Source organism: Ochotona princeps, chromosome 6 (assembly GCF_030435755.1).
Source record: "Ochotona princeps isolate mOchPri1 chromosome 6, mOchPri1.hap1, whole genome shotgun sequence".
Taxonomy (NCBI): domain Eukaryota; kingdom Metazoa; phylum Chordata; class Mammalia; order Lagomorpha; family Ochotonidae; genus Ochotona; species Ochotona princeps.
Window position 1 is genome coordinate 30,809,338 of NC_080837.1, and position 18,006 is coordinate 30,827,343.

The following is an 18,006-nucleotide window of genomic DNA, read 5'->3' on the forward strand; positions in this document are numbered from 1 at the left end:
CCCATTTACCATGTTTGTGGGGTGCAGGCAGTACAAAGTTGGGCAGATGAAGGGATGAATGCAGAGTGGTAGGTGGTGTCGAGCTGGGAAGCACAAGGCCCCAGGGAAGCGGGACACTGGCCCCTGGACAGCCACAGCTGGGTGCTGTCCCACAGAGTAGAGGACTTGGTGGGAACAGATTTGGCTTTTCCAAAGCTTCTGCAAAACCAGAGATGTGCTAGAAGCTCTCCCCCACTTAAAATCCAAAATATTTAAAACTCTCTCTGGTGACCTCCTTACTCTACTCCCTAGTAAACTAAAATATTAGTGTTTTCAGCCAGAGGGTGGCCTGTTTATAATCTCTGTCCTGGAAAGATGAACTTGACGTTTGTATGCAGAACCAATTAGAAGAGTGAGGATCAGAGGCAGAGAAAGTGGTTCTGGAAAAAACTGTGAAAGCCTGAAGCCGAACTGAAGTGGGAGCAGTAGAGCAAGAGAGCAGAGTCCATTGGGGTGAGGCATGCAAGCAGGCAGGCTCCAAGTCTGTCTGATTTTGTATGGGGCAAGGATGAAAAGGAGGCGAAAATAATTTCTACAAGGTTTGGAGCCATTGAGAGTACATTGAAGCCACTTTGATGCTTTTCTGTAAAACCTTGAAAGTGTACTTTCTAAGAGGGGTGCCCTTTTTCTTAGCCATGGTGCAATGATCAAAATTAGGAAAGTGAACATTGGTACTTTATAGTTAACTGGTTCATAGTCCACATTCAAATCTACCAATCATGCCAATTAGTATGTGTGCTTTTTAAATGCCAAAGACCATGATCTAGAAAAGACCCAAAGAATCCCTTGGAGGGGAGCTTACAGAATTACAAAAACTCTGTTCCCTGTATGCACTCCTTATCTCTCCAGCATGGTTCCCAGCCACTCCCAAAAAGAAGCATTCGTGGGCCAAGTCAGTGATACAGCAACAAAGAGTCTTGTTAATGTGCTATGCAGGTACAGAGTGAGGACACGGAAATATTAGGAGGAAATTCCTCAGGACAAGGCATGGCATAGGAAGATTTGAGTTCCTCTGGCAAGCAGACAGTTGCACGCAACAAATATTTGTGATTCAGCTATTTTGGTATCTGTGGAAAGGAGGTACAGGTGCATTCTCAGAAGAGACAGGGCTTGTCTTGAATGTCCAAGGAGGGGTATGACTTCTCCAGAGGGGTCTGCTTCGGATAGAGACAGCATAATGTGGAAACCCTCTATAAAATTGATGGCAGATGCTTGTAGTCCCTCATGGCTGTGTACAAGGCAATTCTCTACAAGTGGTCACGTGATAAAATACACTACACAATAACATTGGAAATTGAGGTTGAGTGGTGGGTCCTCACCATGTTCCTACCCCGTCGGAATGGTTGAGAGGCAGATGCTCATTACACCAAATGAGAAAGAGACAGAGAGACAGGCCACTGTCTGCTGGTTCACCTCCCGAAGGCCCACAATGTCCGGTACTGGGCCAGGCTGACTCTGGGTGCTTGGAACTCCTTCAAGATCTCCTCTGGAGGTGGCAGGAATCTAACTCCTGAAGCCATCACCTGCTGCCTCCTGGAGTGCACCCTTGACTGAGAATCAAGCCGAGGTTCCAGCCAAGACACTGTGGGCTGCGAGGCAGGTGTCTCCGCTGGTGTTTGGTCACTGTGCCAAACTCCCACCCCTAGCATGGCTGCTTTAAGGAGATAATGAGGAATGAGAAAATTGGTTACTAGGGGATATTTAGTTTTATAACACCTTTGATTTTCTAAGTAGAGTATCTGTTTTAGGGATATGTCTGTCTTTTTTTCTCCTGGTTCTTTCAGAAGAACTATTATTACTTAACCCAAATATGTTTGTTTTTCCTTATCAAGGTGAGGACCAAAGATCATGTGTTTGATAATGTTGGCCACCTTATCAGATACCACATGGATAACAGTTTGCCAATCATCTCTTCTGGAAGCGAAGTAAGCCTTAAGCAACCTGTGAGAAAAGACAGTACTTCAGCACTTTTGCACTTGAAGAAATGACACTTTTGAAGTAACCACCACACTGATCTTTCAAGAAATTCCATTTTGTGTTAGGACACAAAGGGAGCTCAGACTTGCTTTCTAGATAAAATAGGGCACAAACTGCAAAGTGCGTCTTTCTGAGACCATCACAGATCAGATCCTTTATAAAGTAAACAACTAACAAAACTGATCTTCAGGAAAGAGGAAGAGGATCGACCCATGTGAAAAGAAGTTATACGTATGCACAGATGTCACTTTTTTAAAAGTCGTAATGCATTAATAACAAGCTAAAAGCACAATTAACATTACACCTGCTAGAAACAACTTGAACTGCTGGGGCAGTAGTATGTGCCTTTCAACTTGATAACTTAGGGACGTTTTCATATTGGGGATTGTAGTTTTAAGTGTCTTCATGTTCTATCACTACAGAACCATTTGCCAAAAAAAAAAAGAAAACTTTTTCCTTGCTACAGGAAAATGGAGCAATTTGCTTGATAGTTAACATTATTATATTTTTGTTTTAGTGCCATTTTCACTGTAATGTTACAATAAATATGACATTGAACTCAGACTGTGTGTATGCTGTGGAATCAAGAAAAAAGCCCTTAAAAGTGTTGGTCTGTTCCATGGGTCTGTCTCATGTACTGGTTAAAGGCTTGAGGTCCCGATTCTTTGGTCCAGTGTTTGCAACATGCTGCTGTTTAGACTGTGTATACAGCATGTGATAAACTGAAGAGATTCTGGTTTCAGCATTTCCTCCCTCTCTTCCCTGTCCAAAAACAAGGCTCTTGAGTGCATGAATTTAAAACATGATGAACAAAACCAGTGCTCTTTGTTTTCAGTATCTAAATTGGTTATGTTCTTATTGAAAGCACAAACACGGAAATTAGGGAAATGCCAGTCTCTCCCCTAGCTGTATCCTAGCACCTTGTCTAGATATGATCAAAGTAGAAAAGGTACATGGAATGCAACAGTTTGAAGTGTGTCATGCATGTATCAATCCGTGGGTAAACGTGTGGTGTCAGTTTTGTATAACCAAGCCTGTCTGGGTTCCAGGTCTCCTGTCTATGAGGTGAAGGAGCCTGACAGGTGAATTCTGGGGTCTACTTCAGACCTAACATGCGATGAATCTATACAAAAGTTTTTGATTTGCTAGGGCTCACCCTGATAATCAGTCTCCATAAACATGGTTAAAAATCAATTCTTTTCTTTTCTGTAACCACACAATGGATGTTATATCTGAGACCAGCATTTGTGAGTTTAGACCCTAAGCCTTTCTGTTAAAAACACTGAACATTTGGAATCGTGTAGAGAAGGATGGTAGAAGTGGAGTTGGTTTATTTTGAATAACAGAAAACTGTTTCAGTTCTTTTTGCATATAGAGACATGGGCTTTACTGTAGAGTGTTTTTCTTTTAAATCCTGACTTACCAAACAATCGTGTTACGCCCATTTCATTTTCACTATGTAGATTCAGCTTTTTCTTTGCAGTTATGATAGATATATTTGCTCATTTCTAAATAAAATATTGAAAATCTATTTCAGAGAGATATCATTAAAAACCCAACATGTTGGAATCTATTATTTCCATGCAAAGGGTATGGTTTCATTTTATTTCTACCGCCAGTAATTTCTTAGGCTTTTTTTTCTCTTTTTATACAGTTAGAAAACAATGTATTTTTCATTAGCTTTCCATGTATCTTAGTTCATTTTTTCCCTCATAAAAAGGAACTACATGGTATGGATAATAAAAACCTAACCATCTTAATCATGGACATGGTATGGCTGTGTCTCAGTCCGCTGGGCAGAGCGTTACCTGGGTGGCAAGAAAGAGTTCCTGATATGATAGAATGCGCTGTGTGAATGGGTGAGCAGCACACATGCATAGTCAGTGTTTGACTCTAATGATAGTAGTTGGGTGAGCAAGTACTGCTCTGAGAATTATCAGATACAGCTAAAACCAAGGAGAAGGAACGCCTGCACAACATTTTAATCTTGCACTCCTCATCTGTCAAAGTGGAAATCGGTTTGTCTATAAGTACATGTAAATGACTTTTTTAAAAAAAATAAATGATTATTGCTTTGTGACAACTGACAAAATGTCTGATGTTTTGGACTTGGAAAAAACCTGTCATTAGTAGCTTATTTCGGGATCCTAGAGAAAAGAGATGGCTCACTCTAGTGGTGTCTTTGGAGGACAGTTCAGCACCTGTCTGAACAGAAAAAAGGAAACTTCAGGGGGACAAAGCAGTGCCCTGGGAGCAGTCCCAGAATTCAGAGGGATGCAAACAGTCCTGGTGACTCCACGAGCAAGCCTCTAGGGCCGTAACACTCTGCGTCTCATCTGCTCACCCTCTCCTCCTCTACTGGGATTCCCACGTGCCAAGCAATTTGCAGAGATGCTAGATGCAATGCCAAGGGCTGGCACTTGGGACACCAAGAGACAGGAGAAGGGTAGACAGGGGATCTGGAGGGGCAAACGGAGCACAGCCAGTCAAAGGACTTGGAAGCAGTCAGGCTCCTTAGAGAAGAAGATCTGTACCAGCTGGTCTAGGGAAGGCAGTTTGCAGTGGAGCAAGCCCGGGCAGCCAACTGTGTACGTATGTCTGAGTCCCAGCAGATAGGCCGAGTGTGAATTACATTAAAAACCTAACAAGTTATATGTTGAGATCCAGTTATTTTGGCCAAGAACAATTTCAAATACTTTTAAATCTTAGATAATTTCCATCTTTGTCATGTTTCTTACAAGTACTTCTGTAACTTTTGCCATTTTTTAAAATTTGTGTTCATATCTGGAAAAATCATCTCACCCTACCACTTTTTTTAAAAATGTATTCATTTATTTTTATTACAAAGTCAGATATACAGAGAGGAGAGGAGAGACAGAGAGGAAGATCTTCCATCTGATAATTCATTCCTCAAGTGACCGCAATGGCTGGTGCTGTGCTGATCTGAAGCCAGGAGCCTGGAACCTCCTCCACATCTCCCACATAGCTGCAGAGTCCCAAGGCTTTGGGCAGTCCTCGAATGCTTTCCCAGGCCACAAGCAGGGAGCTGGATGGGAAGCAGGGCCACCGGGATTAGAACCGGCGCCCATATGGGATCCTGGCACGTTCAAGGCGAAGACTTTAGCTGCTAGGTCACGCCGCCAGGCCTACCCCACCATTTTTTATGATTGGATTCATAGATCCACATAGATTACAATATGGGATGATTTCTTACCATATCAAACACATATGTGAAAAGCACTGTCTCTGTGGAAAATTATTAAAAATTATTTCTCGGGGTGAATTCCTGCCAGCAGGCCCCCAGACCATTGAGGAGTGAGACTACAGTATTCCTCGGCCATAAGAACCACCAGAGACAAGCTGGTTAGGGATGTCTATTTATTGTGAGTAAATTACAAGTTTATAAAAACTTGGGGAGGGGCGGGTAGGAGCGTGTTTGTCTTCCGGCAGTCTCCCCACCCAGCACTGACCCTGTGATTGGCTAGAAAACATGTCTATCTTTTTAGGCCCTCCAGTCATGTCACCACAGATCACAGTTCTTGGGCAGATAGGCCGTGAGCCACGCCTACAAGGTGAGATCTCCCACACAAATTGATATTAAAGTATACTGTTATTTAGTTTCTTTTAGTTTCTTATTTATACTGGGTAACAAAGACTCTGCTTCATTGGTATGCACCTATATGCCCCTATATGCTCCAGCTATCATGGGCTTTTTCTCGGTGTACAGATTTTTATAATCTAACAATGGAGCGTATAACAATATTATGGTGTTAGCATGAAAAAGAGATCATCACTGAAGACCTACAGACATAGAAGGAATACAGAATGCTACACAAGACTCTAAACACATGAATTCAATAGTGAATTTAATAAAACAGATCAATCGCTCCAAAAGCTTGAACGTCCACATTTCACTCAATCTGAAATCGCGTGCTCTCTTGCAGACAGGACTTCTTGGTCACAATGTGTTGGATGTCACTTTCGGGGCGGCACTGCCTCGATCTGGTAGCTTTGACACTGCAGGGAAATGGACAAGAGGTGGTTTGGCACTATCTTTATACAAACCTTGTTAGTGGGAGGAACCCAATCTCTTTAACAATGTGACCTTTTCCTCTTGAGAGTTGAGTCCCACCCAGCTCACAGGTGTGTCCAAAGTGCAAGGCAAACATTGTCCCAATATTCCACAAGTAATCTACGCACTCAGGGTCTTGGTTGTTTTTCTCTCTCTTTCCACACTGGTCTTTTCCTACAGGCTTCCGTCTTTGTGTTTCTCCAGGTTACGTTAGGCTCCTTCCTCATGCACACGGCACCTTGGCTTGGTGCGGTGCCTTTATTATTCTTGCAGGCTTCAGAAAGCTCTTCTTTAATGTTTATTTTTATTTGAAAGGCAGATTTTACTAAGAGAGAAGCTGAGACACAGAAAGAGGAGATCTTCCATCTACTGGTTCTCTCCTTAAATGCCCTCGATGGCCGGAGCTGGGTGACTCCAAAGATAGGAGCCAGGAGCTTCTTCTGGGTCGCTCACACCAGTGCAGGGGCCCAAGCATTTGGTCCTAAGAGTTCGGTGAGGAAACGGAGCGCTTGACGGGGTTCAGGAGTGGAAACGGGCAGGGCAGGAGTCACTGCTCGCGTTTCCCGCACCAAACCGGCAGAGGATTCGGTTTTGCTGAGCTGAACTTAGCCAAAACTCTCTGGCGAGGCGCCCTGGCGTCTCCAGGAAACCTGTAAGCCCTCCCACCCCTTTCGGCATTGGCTCACGAAGCCTCCAATGGACGCACCGGGAGCTTCCCGCCACGCCTGGCGCCGGCTTTCAAACAGCCGGACGCGTGCAGCTGCGGGCGACCTCTCAACCCAGCTTGAGGAGGGCGGAGACGCGCGCTCCGCCTGGCCCCACCCTGCAGGCCAGGCTCTAGGCGGTGATTGCAGGAGGCGGCTGCTCTTCACGGGCCTCGTGCCTCCGCGTTCGGTTGTGACTAGGAAGGAGCTGGCTGATTTTAGGGCTGGGGAAGGGGGTTTGCCAGAAGTTGGTCTTGGGCTGGGGCCAGAGTTTTCCCGCAGTGACAGCGTCCGTGGCCTCCGGTGAGTTTCCCCTTCGCGCCTAGGCGTAGCCTCCGGGGTGGAAGAGTGACGGGGGCCTTGGTGGATCCTGGCCGAGGCTTCCCCAGGTGCAGATTCGCCCCCTCCCCAAATCGCGCGGTGGTGGACTGCCTGCAGGTGGCTGAGCTCGGCTTTGAAGCCCAGGCTTCTCCTTGGAGCTGACGGCTGGGCAGCCCTGCCCGTCTCTTCTCCCGGCTGCTGGGGTCGCCCCCAGACTCTTACCCGGACACCCCCGCGGCGGTGGCCCGGCGCCGTGCCTGGCTCATAGTGGGTGCTGTGTGCACGCGTGCTGACCGGGGGCAGGTGACGCTGGCCGCGGAGCCGGCACCCCCGGCGGCTGGGCGCCGGGCAGCGCAGTCTCCGGGTGCCTGTTTGATGCGTCGTGGCTGAGGTCTCATAGTTCTAGGTAAGGTCGTTTCACTTATTGCTGCGCTCGTCCGCCTGTTCATTCTGTGGGTGCCTGCCGTGTGTTATGATCGCCTCTGGGCCTCTAGAGCCTATTTGTGCAAACTGCTGTCATTAGAATGACCAGAAGGTATTGGTTCTCCATAGGGCTGTTTTCTTTCATTTTATCGTGTCCTGTTAGACTTTGGCACCGCAAGTAGTGCTTGGACAATTATTGGGAGAATGAGTAGGCACCTTCGGCAGAGACGTTTCAAGTCTAAAGCGTGCTGGTGTGTTCTGGCTGAGGCATGTTAGCAAGTAAACAGTTTCCCAACTCCCAGGGCAGTTCATACACTTTGAAGCCCTTTAATCTTGTAGTTACCAGTTTGAGTCAGATTGAGGCCGAGTGACATCATATGTCCAGTTTATGACAGTTGGCATACGCTTTCTAGGTTGGTGCATGCATTCCAAAGAGGCTGACGTTGAAACCCCAAGAAAAGCGTCAGAAGTAGTGTGAAGGTGCAAGGAAGGAATTGATCTTGTGGGGGAACTGGTGAGGGCCTTTGCAGGTGGTGGTGTTTTCATTCCAGAGGAGGTTGCATTGTTTGAAGTAAGCTTGCCCACAGGCTACACACTCTTTTCTTGGTTCTAAGGAATGCTGTTCGTTACTGTAATCTCCGTAGCTGGAAGCCTCCAGTTCAGCAATCATAATGTCTTAATAAAATGGTGTGTTGGTGGGTACATGGTGCTAAGCATTTTATGTGCATCATTTTTGTCAATCCTCACAACCAGTCTTTGAGATGGATACTACTTTTACTCCTATTTCCCTTAAGAATTGGGAACAGGTGCTGAAGGTTATGCAGTTGATAAAGGACCCGAATTAAGCTCAGGAGAACCAAATCTGGGGCTGATTTCTTAGCTGCTGGGGTGTCTCTGGATGGATACAGCTGTTTCTAATCTAAAATGCCTTTTGGTACCTTCTGTGAGTCTTCTTAGGCAAAGTTAGTTTGTGCTCTGTATTTTTCTTTACCATTGAATTTAATACAATGTATCCTTGGAACCACAAGTTTATGTCATTGTATCTCTAATACTGATCACCCCATGGTCTTTAGATGCTTGTAGTCTGGCACTCAGCAGGTGGTCAGTACAATTGCACTGAAATCATGAATTCCCGTTGAATATCATGTTTATGTATCAGTCATTGAATATGAAGTATGCCTACTGTGCGTGATACGTTTTGGGCCTTTAGTGTTCTTTCATGAGGCAAAAACAATGCGATTTTTTTTTTTAAAGATTTTATTATTATTGGAAAGCCGGATATACAGAGAGGAGGACAGACAGAGAGGAAGATCTTTCGTCCGATGTCTAACTCCCCAAGTGAGCCGCAACGGGCCGGTGCTGCGCCGATCCGATGCCTGGAACCAGGAACCTCTTCCGGGTCTCCCACACAGGTGCAGCATCCCAAAGCCTTGGGCCGTCCTCGACTGCTTTCCCAGGCCACAAGCAGGGAGCTGGATGGGAAGTGGAGCTGCCGGGAATAGAACCGGCACCCATATGAGATCCTGGCGCGTTCAAGGCGAGGACTTTAGCCGCTAGGCCAAGCCGCCCGGCCCAACAATGCGATTTTTGTTTTGTCATCTTTGTCCACCTAAGCAGCTTTCAGTTTTCTTCTCTTGGCAAGGAAGGCCAGGAAAGCATGACCAGCAGCTGCAGAATATTGAGCCAGAGTACTGCCTCACCTGAGTGTAATGAAAGGCAGACCTGCTTCTTTATAGTCTTAGGGATCCCGAAATAGTTACTTTGTAGCAAACACCTAGACTGCTGTTTTTTTTAAAAAGATTTATTGATTTCTATGGGACAGGCAGATTTACAGAGAGAAGGGGAGACAAAGATCTTCCACCCGCTGGTTCACTGCCCAAGTGGCCACAATGGCTGGAGCTGAACCGCTTTGAAGCCAGGAGCTTGTTCCCGGTCTCCCACATGGATGCAGGGTCCCAAGGCTTTGGGCTGTCTCCTACTGCTTTCCCAGGCCACGAGCAGGGAGCTGGATGGGAAGTGGAGTATCTGGGATATGAGCTGGCGCCCGTATGAGATCTAGGTGTATGCAAGGCGAGCATTAGCATTTAGCCACTAGGCTATTGCATGGGCCTGGACTGCTAGTTTTAAAGGCATAACATTGTAGACTGATTTTGCATCTTGATGTCTTTTTAAATTTTATGTTCTTTATTGTTTTTAAAAATGTTTGTCTTTATTTGCAAGATTTAGAGAGAGAGGGAGAGAGAGAGAGAGAAAAGCTTCCATCAATGGTTCACTCCCCAAATGGTTGGAATGGCCAGAGCTGAACCCATTTGAAGCCAGGAGCTGCTTCTGGGTCTCCCATGCTTGTGCAGGGGCCCAAGGCCTTCAGCCATCCTCTGTTGCTTTCAGGCCATAAGCAGGGAGCTGGATGGGAAGTGGAGCCGCCAGGACATGAACCACCTGTACGGAATTCTGGCACCGCAGGTAGAGAATTAGCTTGCGTGCTGGCTCCTATATCTTGATTTTTTTAGATTGTAAATCCTCTGAATCAAATACAGAAATATTTCACCTTTATTAATACCTTTTTAGGACACATATATTGTTGCTAGATTTCAAGATCGGTTTATATTATCACTCATAATTCATGAGTCACACAAAACACAAAATTACTGCCATTATATGTTAGCCGGGTTTTTTTTTTGGTTTGTTTTCTTTTAATCTACTAGTAGAAAATGACATTTTCTTGTTTAAATGATGCTTTGAATAATTCATAAGCTTAAGCATTGTTTTTCAAATTGATCATTTTTATTTTGTTCAAAATTCATTTTCAGCTAGTTGTCCATTTTTAAATTGAGTTGCTTGTCTTATTTTCAGGAATTGTATATTTGGATTTTTTTCATGTGTTCTACAAATATTTTTCTCATCATCTTCTGACTTTCTAAATTGTGTGCTTTTCCATATATAATATTGGAATTCTTAATCATGGTCTTTTTTTAAAAAAAATATTTTATTTGCAAGGTAGAGGGCCAGAGGAGCCAGAGGGAATTAGCCGTCTGCTGCTTCCCGCATCTGAGGTTGTCAGAGCCAGTTGGGGCCAGGCCGAAGTGGGAGACAAGAACCACGATACTGTTCTCCCACACGTTCTGGAATCGTAAAGTCTTTGAGAGCACTGGTAGTTAGTGGAGATTAGTAGGTTCAAGTGTTATTTTAAATTTCAGCTAAAATACTAATAATTTTATTTTTTTAAAAAGTTGATTAATTTTCCCCTTTTATCTGAAAGTCAGGCATAGAAGGAGAGGAGACAGATCTTGGATCTGCCATGGCCAGGGCTGAGCCAGGCTCACACCGGGAACTTCCTCCAGGGTTTGGGCATGGTTGTGGGGCCATCAGCATTTTGGGACTGCCTTTCCCAGGTGCATTAGCACTGAAATCTACAAGAGCATATTTTACATTTGCCTTTCCCATCTTACCATCTACAAAATGGGCTACGTTTCACAGTCGTTGAGGCCTGACAGTTTAATTGGGCACGTTTGCTGCACATGGAACTGATTCATCCCATCCAAGGCATCTTAGAGCTGATGAGGTGGGGCAGTTTTTGTTGTGGAGCCACTGGCTGGAGGTTGGCAATAGAGCGCCCAGTGGGTATCGCAAAGGGGCTAAGGTCTGCATAGTAACACGTTTGGATTGCTGGGTCTCTTGGCATCTCATTTTCCTGCCAGTTTAATGTCACGTTGGAACCTGAAAGGTGCAGAGAGAGAATCGAGGCGCAGGCTCATGTTACAGCACGTTTTGTTGGCTGGCAGGGGCCTGGGGGGAGTCCAGCAGTGTTAAGCCAGGTAACTGATAACACCTGCTTCCTGTGAGGCTTGTCAAGATTTGAATTCTGAAATGTAGGGTGTTTTGTTTTTAAAGATTTATTTCTATTGGAAAGGCAGGTGTACAGAGAGGAGAGACAAGGATCATCCTTCCGCTGGTTCACTTCCCGGGTGGCCGCAGTGGCCAGAGCTGAGCCGATCCGAAGCCAGCAGACAGGAGCTTCTTCTGGGTCTCCCAAATGAGTGCAGGGTCCCAAGGCTTTGGGCCAGCCTCCACTGCTTTCTCAGCCACCAGCAGGGAACTGGGTGGGAAGTGGAGGACATGAACTGGTTCCCATATGAGATCCTGGCATGTGCAACGCAGTAGCCACTAGGCCATTGCGCTGGGCCCTAGCATGTGTTAATGTGTGGTGTCAGGATGCCTAAACAATCTAACTACAGTCGGTGATTGCCTTTTGGAATCTGAGGGCAGAGAGACCCGTATCCGGCTGCAGGGCGGAAGCAGTCCTGTTGCTTCTGCAGTTGGAACATGACAGTGGTGCAGCTGCACAGCCTTCGCTTGTTTCCCTGGAGTGTTTTTGGCAGAATGTGCCTGTATCAGGCCTAAGAGCAGGTCATTTGACATTCCGGTGGTTGTTGCGTGCTCTACGCTTTGACCAGATCATGAATGGCCCCCGGACAGCAATCACCAGCAGTATTTGAATGCCTTTTCCCCCCCATTTTTTGGTTATACCATGGGTGTTTGGATTTGCGGCATGTAAAGAATGAAGCAAATTGTGGAGGATACTACCTGTGTCATGGTTATGACATCAACTTTGAGATTTTATTTGAGCTTATTTGGTACAGTGAGTTATTAGAGTTATTTATGTGTGTGGGTGCAGAATGCTTCTTTGTTAATGCTTTCTAGACAACTAGAAAAATTCATTCTTAATTTTGTTACCCATTTCTTTGTGTGTGTGTATGTGAATTGCTGGCCTGTATCTATTTTCTGTGAATAAGGAATCTCTTTCCTTGGGAGAGTGTTTTTGATATGTATGATACACCTATGTTCTTTCAGCCTATTGTCCTGTAATGGACAAAACCAAGTTACCTTCCTCTTTCCCACAGGAGGACCATGTCGCTAGATTTTGGTAGTATGACATTACAGACACAAAACGAAGATGAAGAATATGACAAAGAAGACTATGAAAGGGAAAAAGAGGTGAGTTCCTGAAATAAGTAAACAAACAAATAAATAAGGCCCAAAGCCTAATCCGTACGTGCAGATTGAAAATTTCATGTAATACTAGTTTCGGGCTTCTGTTGCCGACCCCCGGCCGTGTTTGCCCATGGCAGCAGGTGGGCTGGAGCTTGGGAGGACCCCATGGTCCAGCCCCCACTCCTCTCCTAGGCTTGGGTACCAGCACTTAGACCTCCTGCTGTGCTGTGCTAAATTCTCTGCCAGTTCCCTGAGGACATCTGACCTTGTGGCCTGGTAAGGGCTTCTGAAGTTTGATAAGGTCCCTCAAAGTAGCTGTGGCAGATATGGGGAAGGGTGTTCTGTAACTTGCAGAATGAAGTTTTTAAAAACCCTGAGAGGGTCTGGAAAGTTGGCTGGGCTGCAGCCACCATGATTGTGAGAGGGCCAGTTTAAGGAATCATTAGTGTAAGAAAAGAAAAATATTCTGATAAATGGGCTTTCATTGGGAAAGATACATTAGCTGAGTAGATGTTGAGGGAGCTTACTACTAGATGTATTAGATGATGAGAAATTTAAAAAGAGTGTTTGTTAAGGAGGCAGTTAATTGTAGATGACATAGAACATAACCATTAGAATCACCTCTTTGGAGATAGATTCTGGGTTAGGAAGTTTTTGGAGGAAAAGCAATTTTTTTCTTAAATGTCTTTATTTCTATTTGAGAGGTAGATTTACAGAGAGAAAAGGTTCACTCCCCAGATGACTGCAATGGCCAGAGCTGAGCCAATCTGAAGCCAGGAGCCTGGAGATTCTTCTGGCTTACCCGTGCAGGTGCAGGGGGCTCAAGGATTTGAACCATCCTCTGCTGCTTTCCCAGGCCATAAACAGTCAGCTGAATCAGAAATGGAGCAGTTGGGACTCGAACTTCTGCCTACATGGGGGATGCCCATGGTGCAGGTGGAGGATTAACCTATTAAGCCACCATTCTAGCCTTGGGAAAAGCAGTTCTTTGAAGATGGGAGTAGAGGCAGATGACTGGCGAATGGTTAAGATACTATTTAAGATCTTGTGTTACACCCTTAGAGTGCTTTGGCGGCTTAATGCCTGTCCTCCAGCTCCTGAATCCAGCCTCCTGCTGAAGCAGACCCTGGGAAATGGCCATTGTGGCTCAAGGAATTCGTTTCCTGCCACACACATGGGAGGCCTAGGTTGAGTTCCTGGTTCCCTGGTTTGGCTCAGTCCAGTCCCCCACAGTTGCAGGCATCTGGGGAGGGAACCAGCAGGTGGGAGCTTGCTCTGCCTGCCTCTTAAATAATCAAACAGAAGACATGCTTAAGAATGAATGTTTCCAGCAGGGCAAGGGAAAGGAACATAGAACTAATTTAGTTCTACTATGACATTACAGTTCTATTCCTCAAAAGCTTCATGTGAATAAAAAGATTTCCACTTCTTTAAAGAAGATGGTTGCTGTCGGGGACAACTTGAGATTGGGAGCTACAGACTTTCAGAGTTTCAGTAAATGGAACTCAGAATTACTGATGTAGATTGAGCCATGTGTATCTATATTTTGCTATTGCATGTTAAAATAGTAAACTGGCTGATCACGCCTTAGCTTGCTTGCATATTTGGTAGTCATTTTGAGCCTACCTGACCCTACAATTGCAGCATAGCACATAATCTTGAGAGAATAAAGAGCTAGGGCAGGTGTTTGACCTGGAGTTAAGCATGTCAATTGGAACAACTGTATTGGAGTGCCTTGGTTTGAGTCCTGGGTCTTATTTCCAGCCAGTGCGACCCTGGGAGGTTTGTGTAGGAGGTTTGTTTATGATGGTTTGTGCAGTGGGTCCCTGCCGTGCTCCTGGAGATCCGGATTGAGTTCCAGGCTCTGGCCCCTTGGCTGTTGCAGTGTCTGGGACGTGAAGCAGTGGATGGGAATGCTTGGTCTGTTGGTCTCTGTTTCTGTCTCTGCCTGTAAAATAAAGTAAGACAAAAGAAGGGAAGCGCAGTCTTTCTCTGCTGGTTGGTAGCTTTGGAGCGTAACTGTCAGCATGCGGCTCGTGCGTATTGATTGCTTTCTGTACTTAGTGAATCACTTTGTGTTTAGTTATCCAAGGTAGGAGTCTGAATCCTCAGTAGTGTACTCTAAGGCTGGCCAAACTGTGTTACCTGGGACTTATGATCATGGTAAGGATTTAAGAAAGCTTGTCTCTGTCAATGGTAGGGTAGTCCTGAGTTTGACTTTCTAGTATGGATGGCCAGGTGTTGAGCTACAGTCCATTAATTACTTAGGGGCTAGGTGGGATTTTTGTCTGTATTTGCCTATAACATTAGTGAATAAGTCATTTTTTTTTTAAAAGATTTGTTATTATTGGAAAGCTGGATATACAGAGAGGAGGAGAGACAGAGAGGAAGATCTTCCATTCGATGATTCACTCCCCAAGTGAGCCGCAACGGGCCGGTGCTGCGCCGATCTGAAGCCGGGAACCTGGAATCTCTTCCGGGTCTCCCACACGGGTGCAGGGTCCCAAAGCTTTGGGCCGTCCCTGACTGCTTTCCCAGGCCACAAGCAAGGAGCTGGATGGGAATGGAGCTGCCGGGATTAGAACCGGCGCCCATATGGGATCCTGGGGCTTTCAAGGCGAGGACTTGAGCCGCTAGGCCACGCCGCCGGGCCCAGTCATTTTCTTTTTTTTTTTTTTTAAAGATTTATTCGTTTTATTACAGCCAGATATACACAGAGGAGGAGAGACAGAGAGGAAGATCTTCCGTCCGATGATTCACTCCCCAAGTGAGCCGCAACGGGCCGGTGCGCGCCGATCCGATGCCAGGAACCAGGAACCTCTTCCAGGTCTCCCACGCGGGTGCAGGGTCCCAAGGCTTTGGGCCGTCCCTGACTGCTTTCCCAGGCCACAAGCAGGGAGCTGGATGGGAAGTGGAGCTGCCGGGATTAGAACCGGCGCCCATATGGGATCCCGGGGCTTTCAAGGCGAGGACTTTAGCCGCTAGGCCACGGCCGCCGGGCCCGGGCCCAGTCATTTTCAAATTCCGAACTCTAGGTCATCCAAATCTGCAACTCTGAATTATGATCTTGCCTTTGCCATTTCTATTCTGTCCATGACTGATATTGAAGACCAAATGGGAAAGTTCATTTAATGTTCAGAACAGGAAATATTTGCTAAACGAATGTATTTAGTGTTCAGAGAACAATTAGACCAATGAGATTTCAAGACACTGGTCACCATTAATAGGCCCCTATTTTGAAAAATCATAGAATTTTGCCGAAAAAGTAGGTAATATATTTGTCTTCAGATTTCTATCTTAGTGATACTGTGGTGGAAGTTTGGCCGCCGTGGCGACGACCATGCAGGGGAGTGCATACCTAACTTGCTGCCTTACACATTATTTCTCCCGAAACTCCTCCTCTTACGCAGCTGACAGAGCAGAGTGAAGTGAGTAAGTGAGGATGAGGATCGCACGGAGGTGTGGGGTCATTTCAGGCAGGATTCCTACCAGTTAGTCACATGTTACACATTTCTCACAACTTCTTGCTGTACCATTTGAGAGCTGAAATGTAGTTATGCTTCCTACATATTAAGTAGACCTCATCTAAAGTATTTTTGGCCGACTTTCAAGTTTGGCTAGAAAAGGCTAATTTAAAATGAAAAAAGAGGGCCCAGCGTAATAGTGTAGTGGTTAAAGTCCTCGCCTTGAGAGTGCCGGGATCCCATGTGGGCACTGGTTTGTATCCTGGCTGCTCCACTTCCCATCCAGATCTCTGCTTGTGACCTGGGAAAGCAGTCGAGGATGGCCCAAAGCCCTGGGACCCTGCACCCATGTGGGATGCCCGGAGGAAGCTCCTGGCTCCTGGCTTTGGATTGGCTCAAGTCTAGCCATTGTGGCCACCTGGGGAGTGAACCATCAGACGGAAGATCTTTCTGTCTCCTCTTCTCTCTATATCTGCCTTTCCAATAAAAATAAACAAATTTTTAAAAAAAAGAATTCAAAAAAGTTGCATGAAAATAAGTTGAAAACGCATAATGTAGCAATATTATTTTCAGATGATTTGCTGTATTTATGATTTCATGATTGGTTATTAATTTTGAGATAGAATGACTGTTAGAAGCATCTGAGTTACTGGTGAAGTTGCAGCTTCAACTTAAGGACTTGGCAGTGTGCTGGAAAACTCGGGCAGTCCCTGCAGTGTTACCAGAAATAACTGTGGCGATTGCTTAGTGCTACGTGTGTGTGTTTCTATTCTGGTGCTGGTGGTGTAGGACAGAAATACTTGATAATCCATGCTATTAAGACAAAAACTTAGTGATGATGGTTCAGTTAGTAATTACATGTTTAAAATAATCCTGAATACATAGGTACTTAAGGAGCAGATGCTAGAACCTCGCACCTGGCAACACTGATTTGGGTCCCTATTTTTTTTTTTTTTAAAGATTGATTTATTTGAAGGCAGAGTTAGAGAGGGAGAGAGAGAGCTCTTCTGTTGCTGGGTTATCCCCCGATGTCCTCAGTGGTTGTGGATGAGCCAGGCCAGAGCAGGAACCTGGAACTGCCTGTTAGTCTCCCACATGGGTGGCAGGGGCCCATGTCCTTGCCACGTTAGGCGCGTTTCCCAGGTGTGATAGCAGGAGCTGTATGGGAAGTGGAGCAGCCCATTTTGGATGCTGACGTCATAGGCTATGGGGTAGCCTGCTGTGACACAATGCCATCCCTCCTTGGTTTTCATATTTGCTTTTCGCTTAACAGAGTAAAAAAGCATCAGTGAGTTTATTCTCTTTAGCTGCTTTGTTTGATGTAGTAATAGCAACAGTTTGATGTTTTGCCCCCGCTAGAGGGAGTTGTGCAGCTAGCATTTGTAAACAGCTGATAATAGTTGATTTAGTGGAATTTTCTCGTCTCCCTCTCCCCGCTAACAAAAATCAAGAAGTAAATGTTTGACTCCTCATGCTTTTCTTTTTTGTTTCCGTGAGATTTTCCTTTAGCTGTTTCTACCACTAGGTCCAGATTATGCCTAGAGCAATTTCCCCGTCCCTATAGGTACTTTTCAGTGGCTGTCGCAACTGGGGCAGCCACATTGGATGTTTTTTTGCTAGTACGGAAGCTTGCTTACACACAAACGGGTAGAAGTGCATCTCTTCCAGTGGCTGACTCGGCGTCACCCAGAGGAGGAGAGGCGAGTGAGGATGGGGAAGTTCAAGCTCTGGTTCCTGCTCTGGGTTCTGCCGCCTAATCACTGGCTGCCCCCATGCCTTCTCTGGGCTTTGGTGTGCTCACCTTGAAGTGCCGGGCTGGCTGGATAGGCACACCACTGGTCCTTCTGGGCCAGAAACCCGCTCATGTGTCATCTGCAGTGCAGCTGCGGCTTCTCTCCTGAGTATTGCCGCATTGCCTTTTCTGATGCACAGCAGCCCAGGCCAGGGCTTCCCTTTGGACACTAAGAAATTTGGTATAAATGATGAAATGCAGGTTTGTTTTTTTTTTTTAAAT

The 18,006-nt window shown here is 45.7% G+C and overlaps 2 protein-coding genes across 2 annotated transcripts in view; both read left to right on the forward strand.

Moving 5' to 3' along the window:
• The window catches only part of SHC4 (SHC adaptor protein 4), a 137,825-nt gene extending 134,912 nt beyond the window's left edge, over positions 1-2,913 (forward strand). Inside the window, exon 12 of the mRNA XM_004578384.4 lies at positions 1,872-2,913. Coding sequence (XP_004578441.2) covers positions 1,872-2,027 — 156 coding nt within the window. The 3' untranslated portion in view covers positions 2,028-2,913. The remainder of the gene's footprint in view (positions 1-1,871) is intronic.
• Positions 2,914-6,687: 3,774 nt separating this feature from the next.
• CEP152 (centrosomal protein 152) overlaps positions 6,688-18,006 on the forward strand; it is a 77,884-nt gene continuing 66,565 nt past the window's right edge. Inside the window, exons 1-2 of the mRNA XM_058665283.1 lie at positions 6,688-7,095; positions 12,438-12,531. Coding sequence (XP_058521266.1) covers positions 6,785-7,095; positions 12,438-12,531 — 405 coding nt within the window. The 5' untranslated portion in view covers positions 6,688-6,784. The remainder of the gene's footprint in view (positions 7,096-12,437; positions 12,532-18,006) is intronic.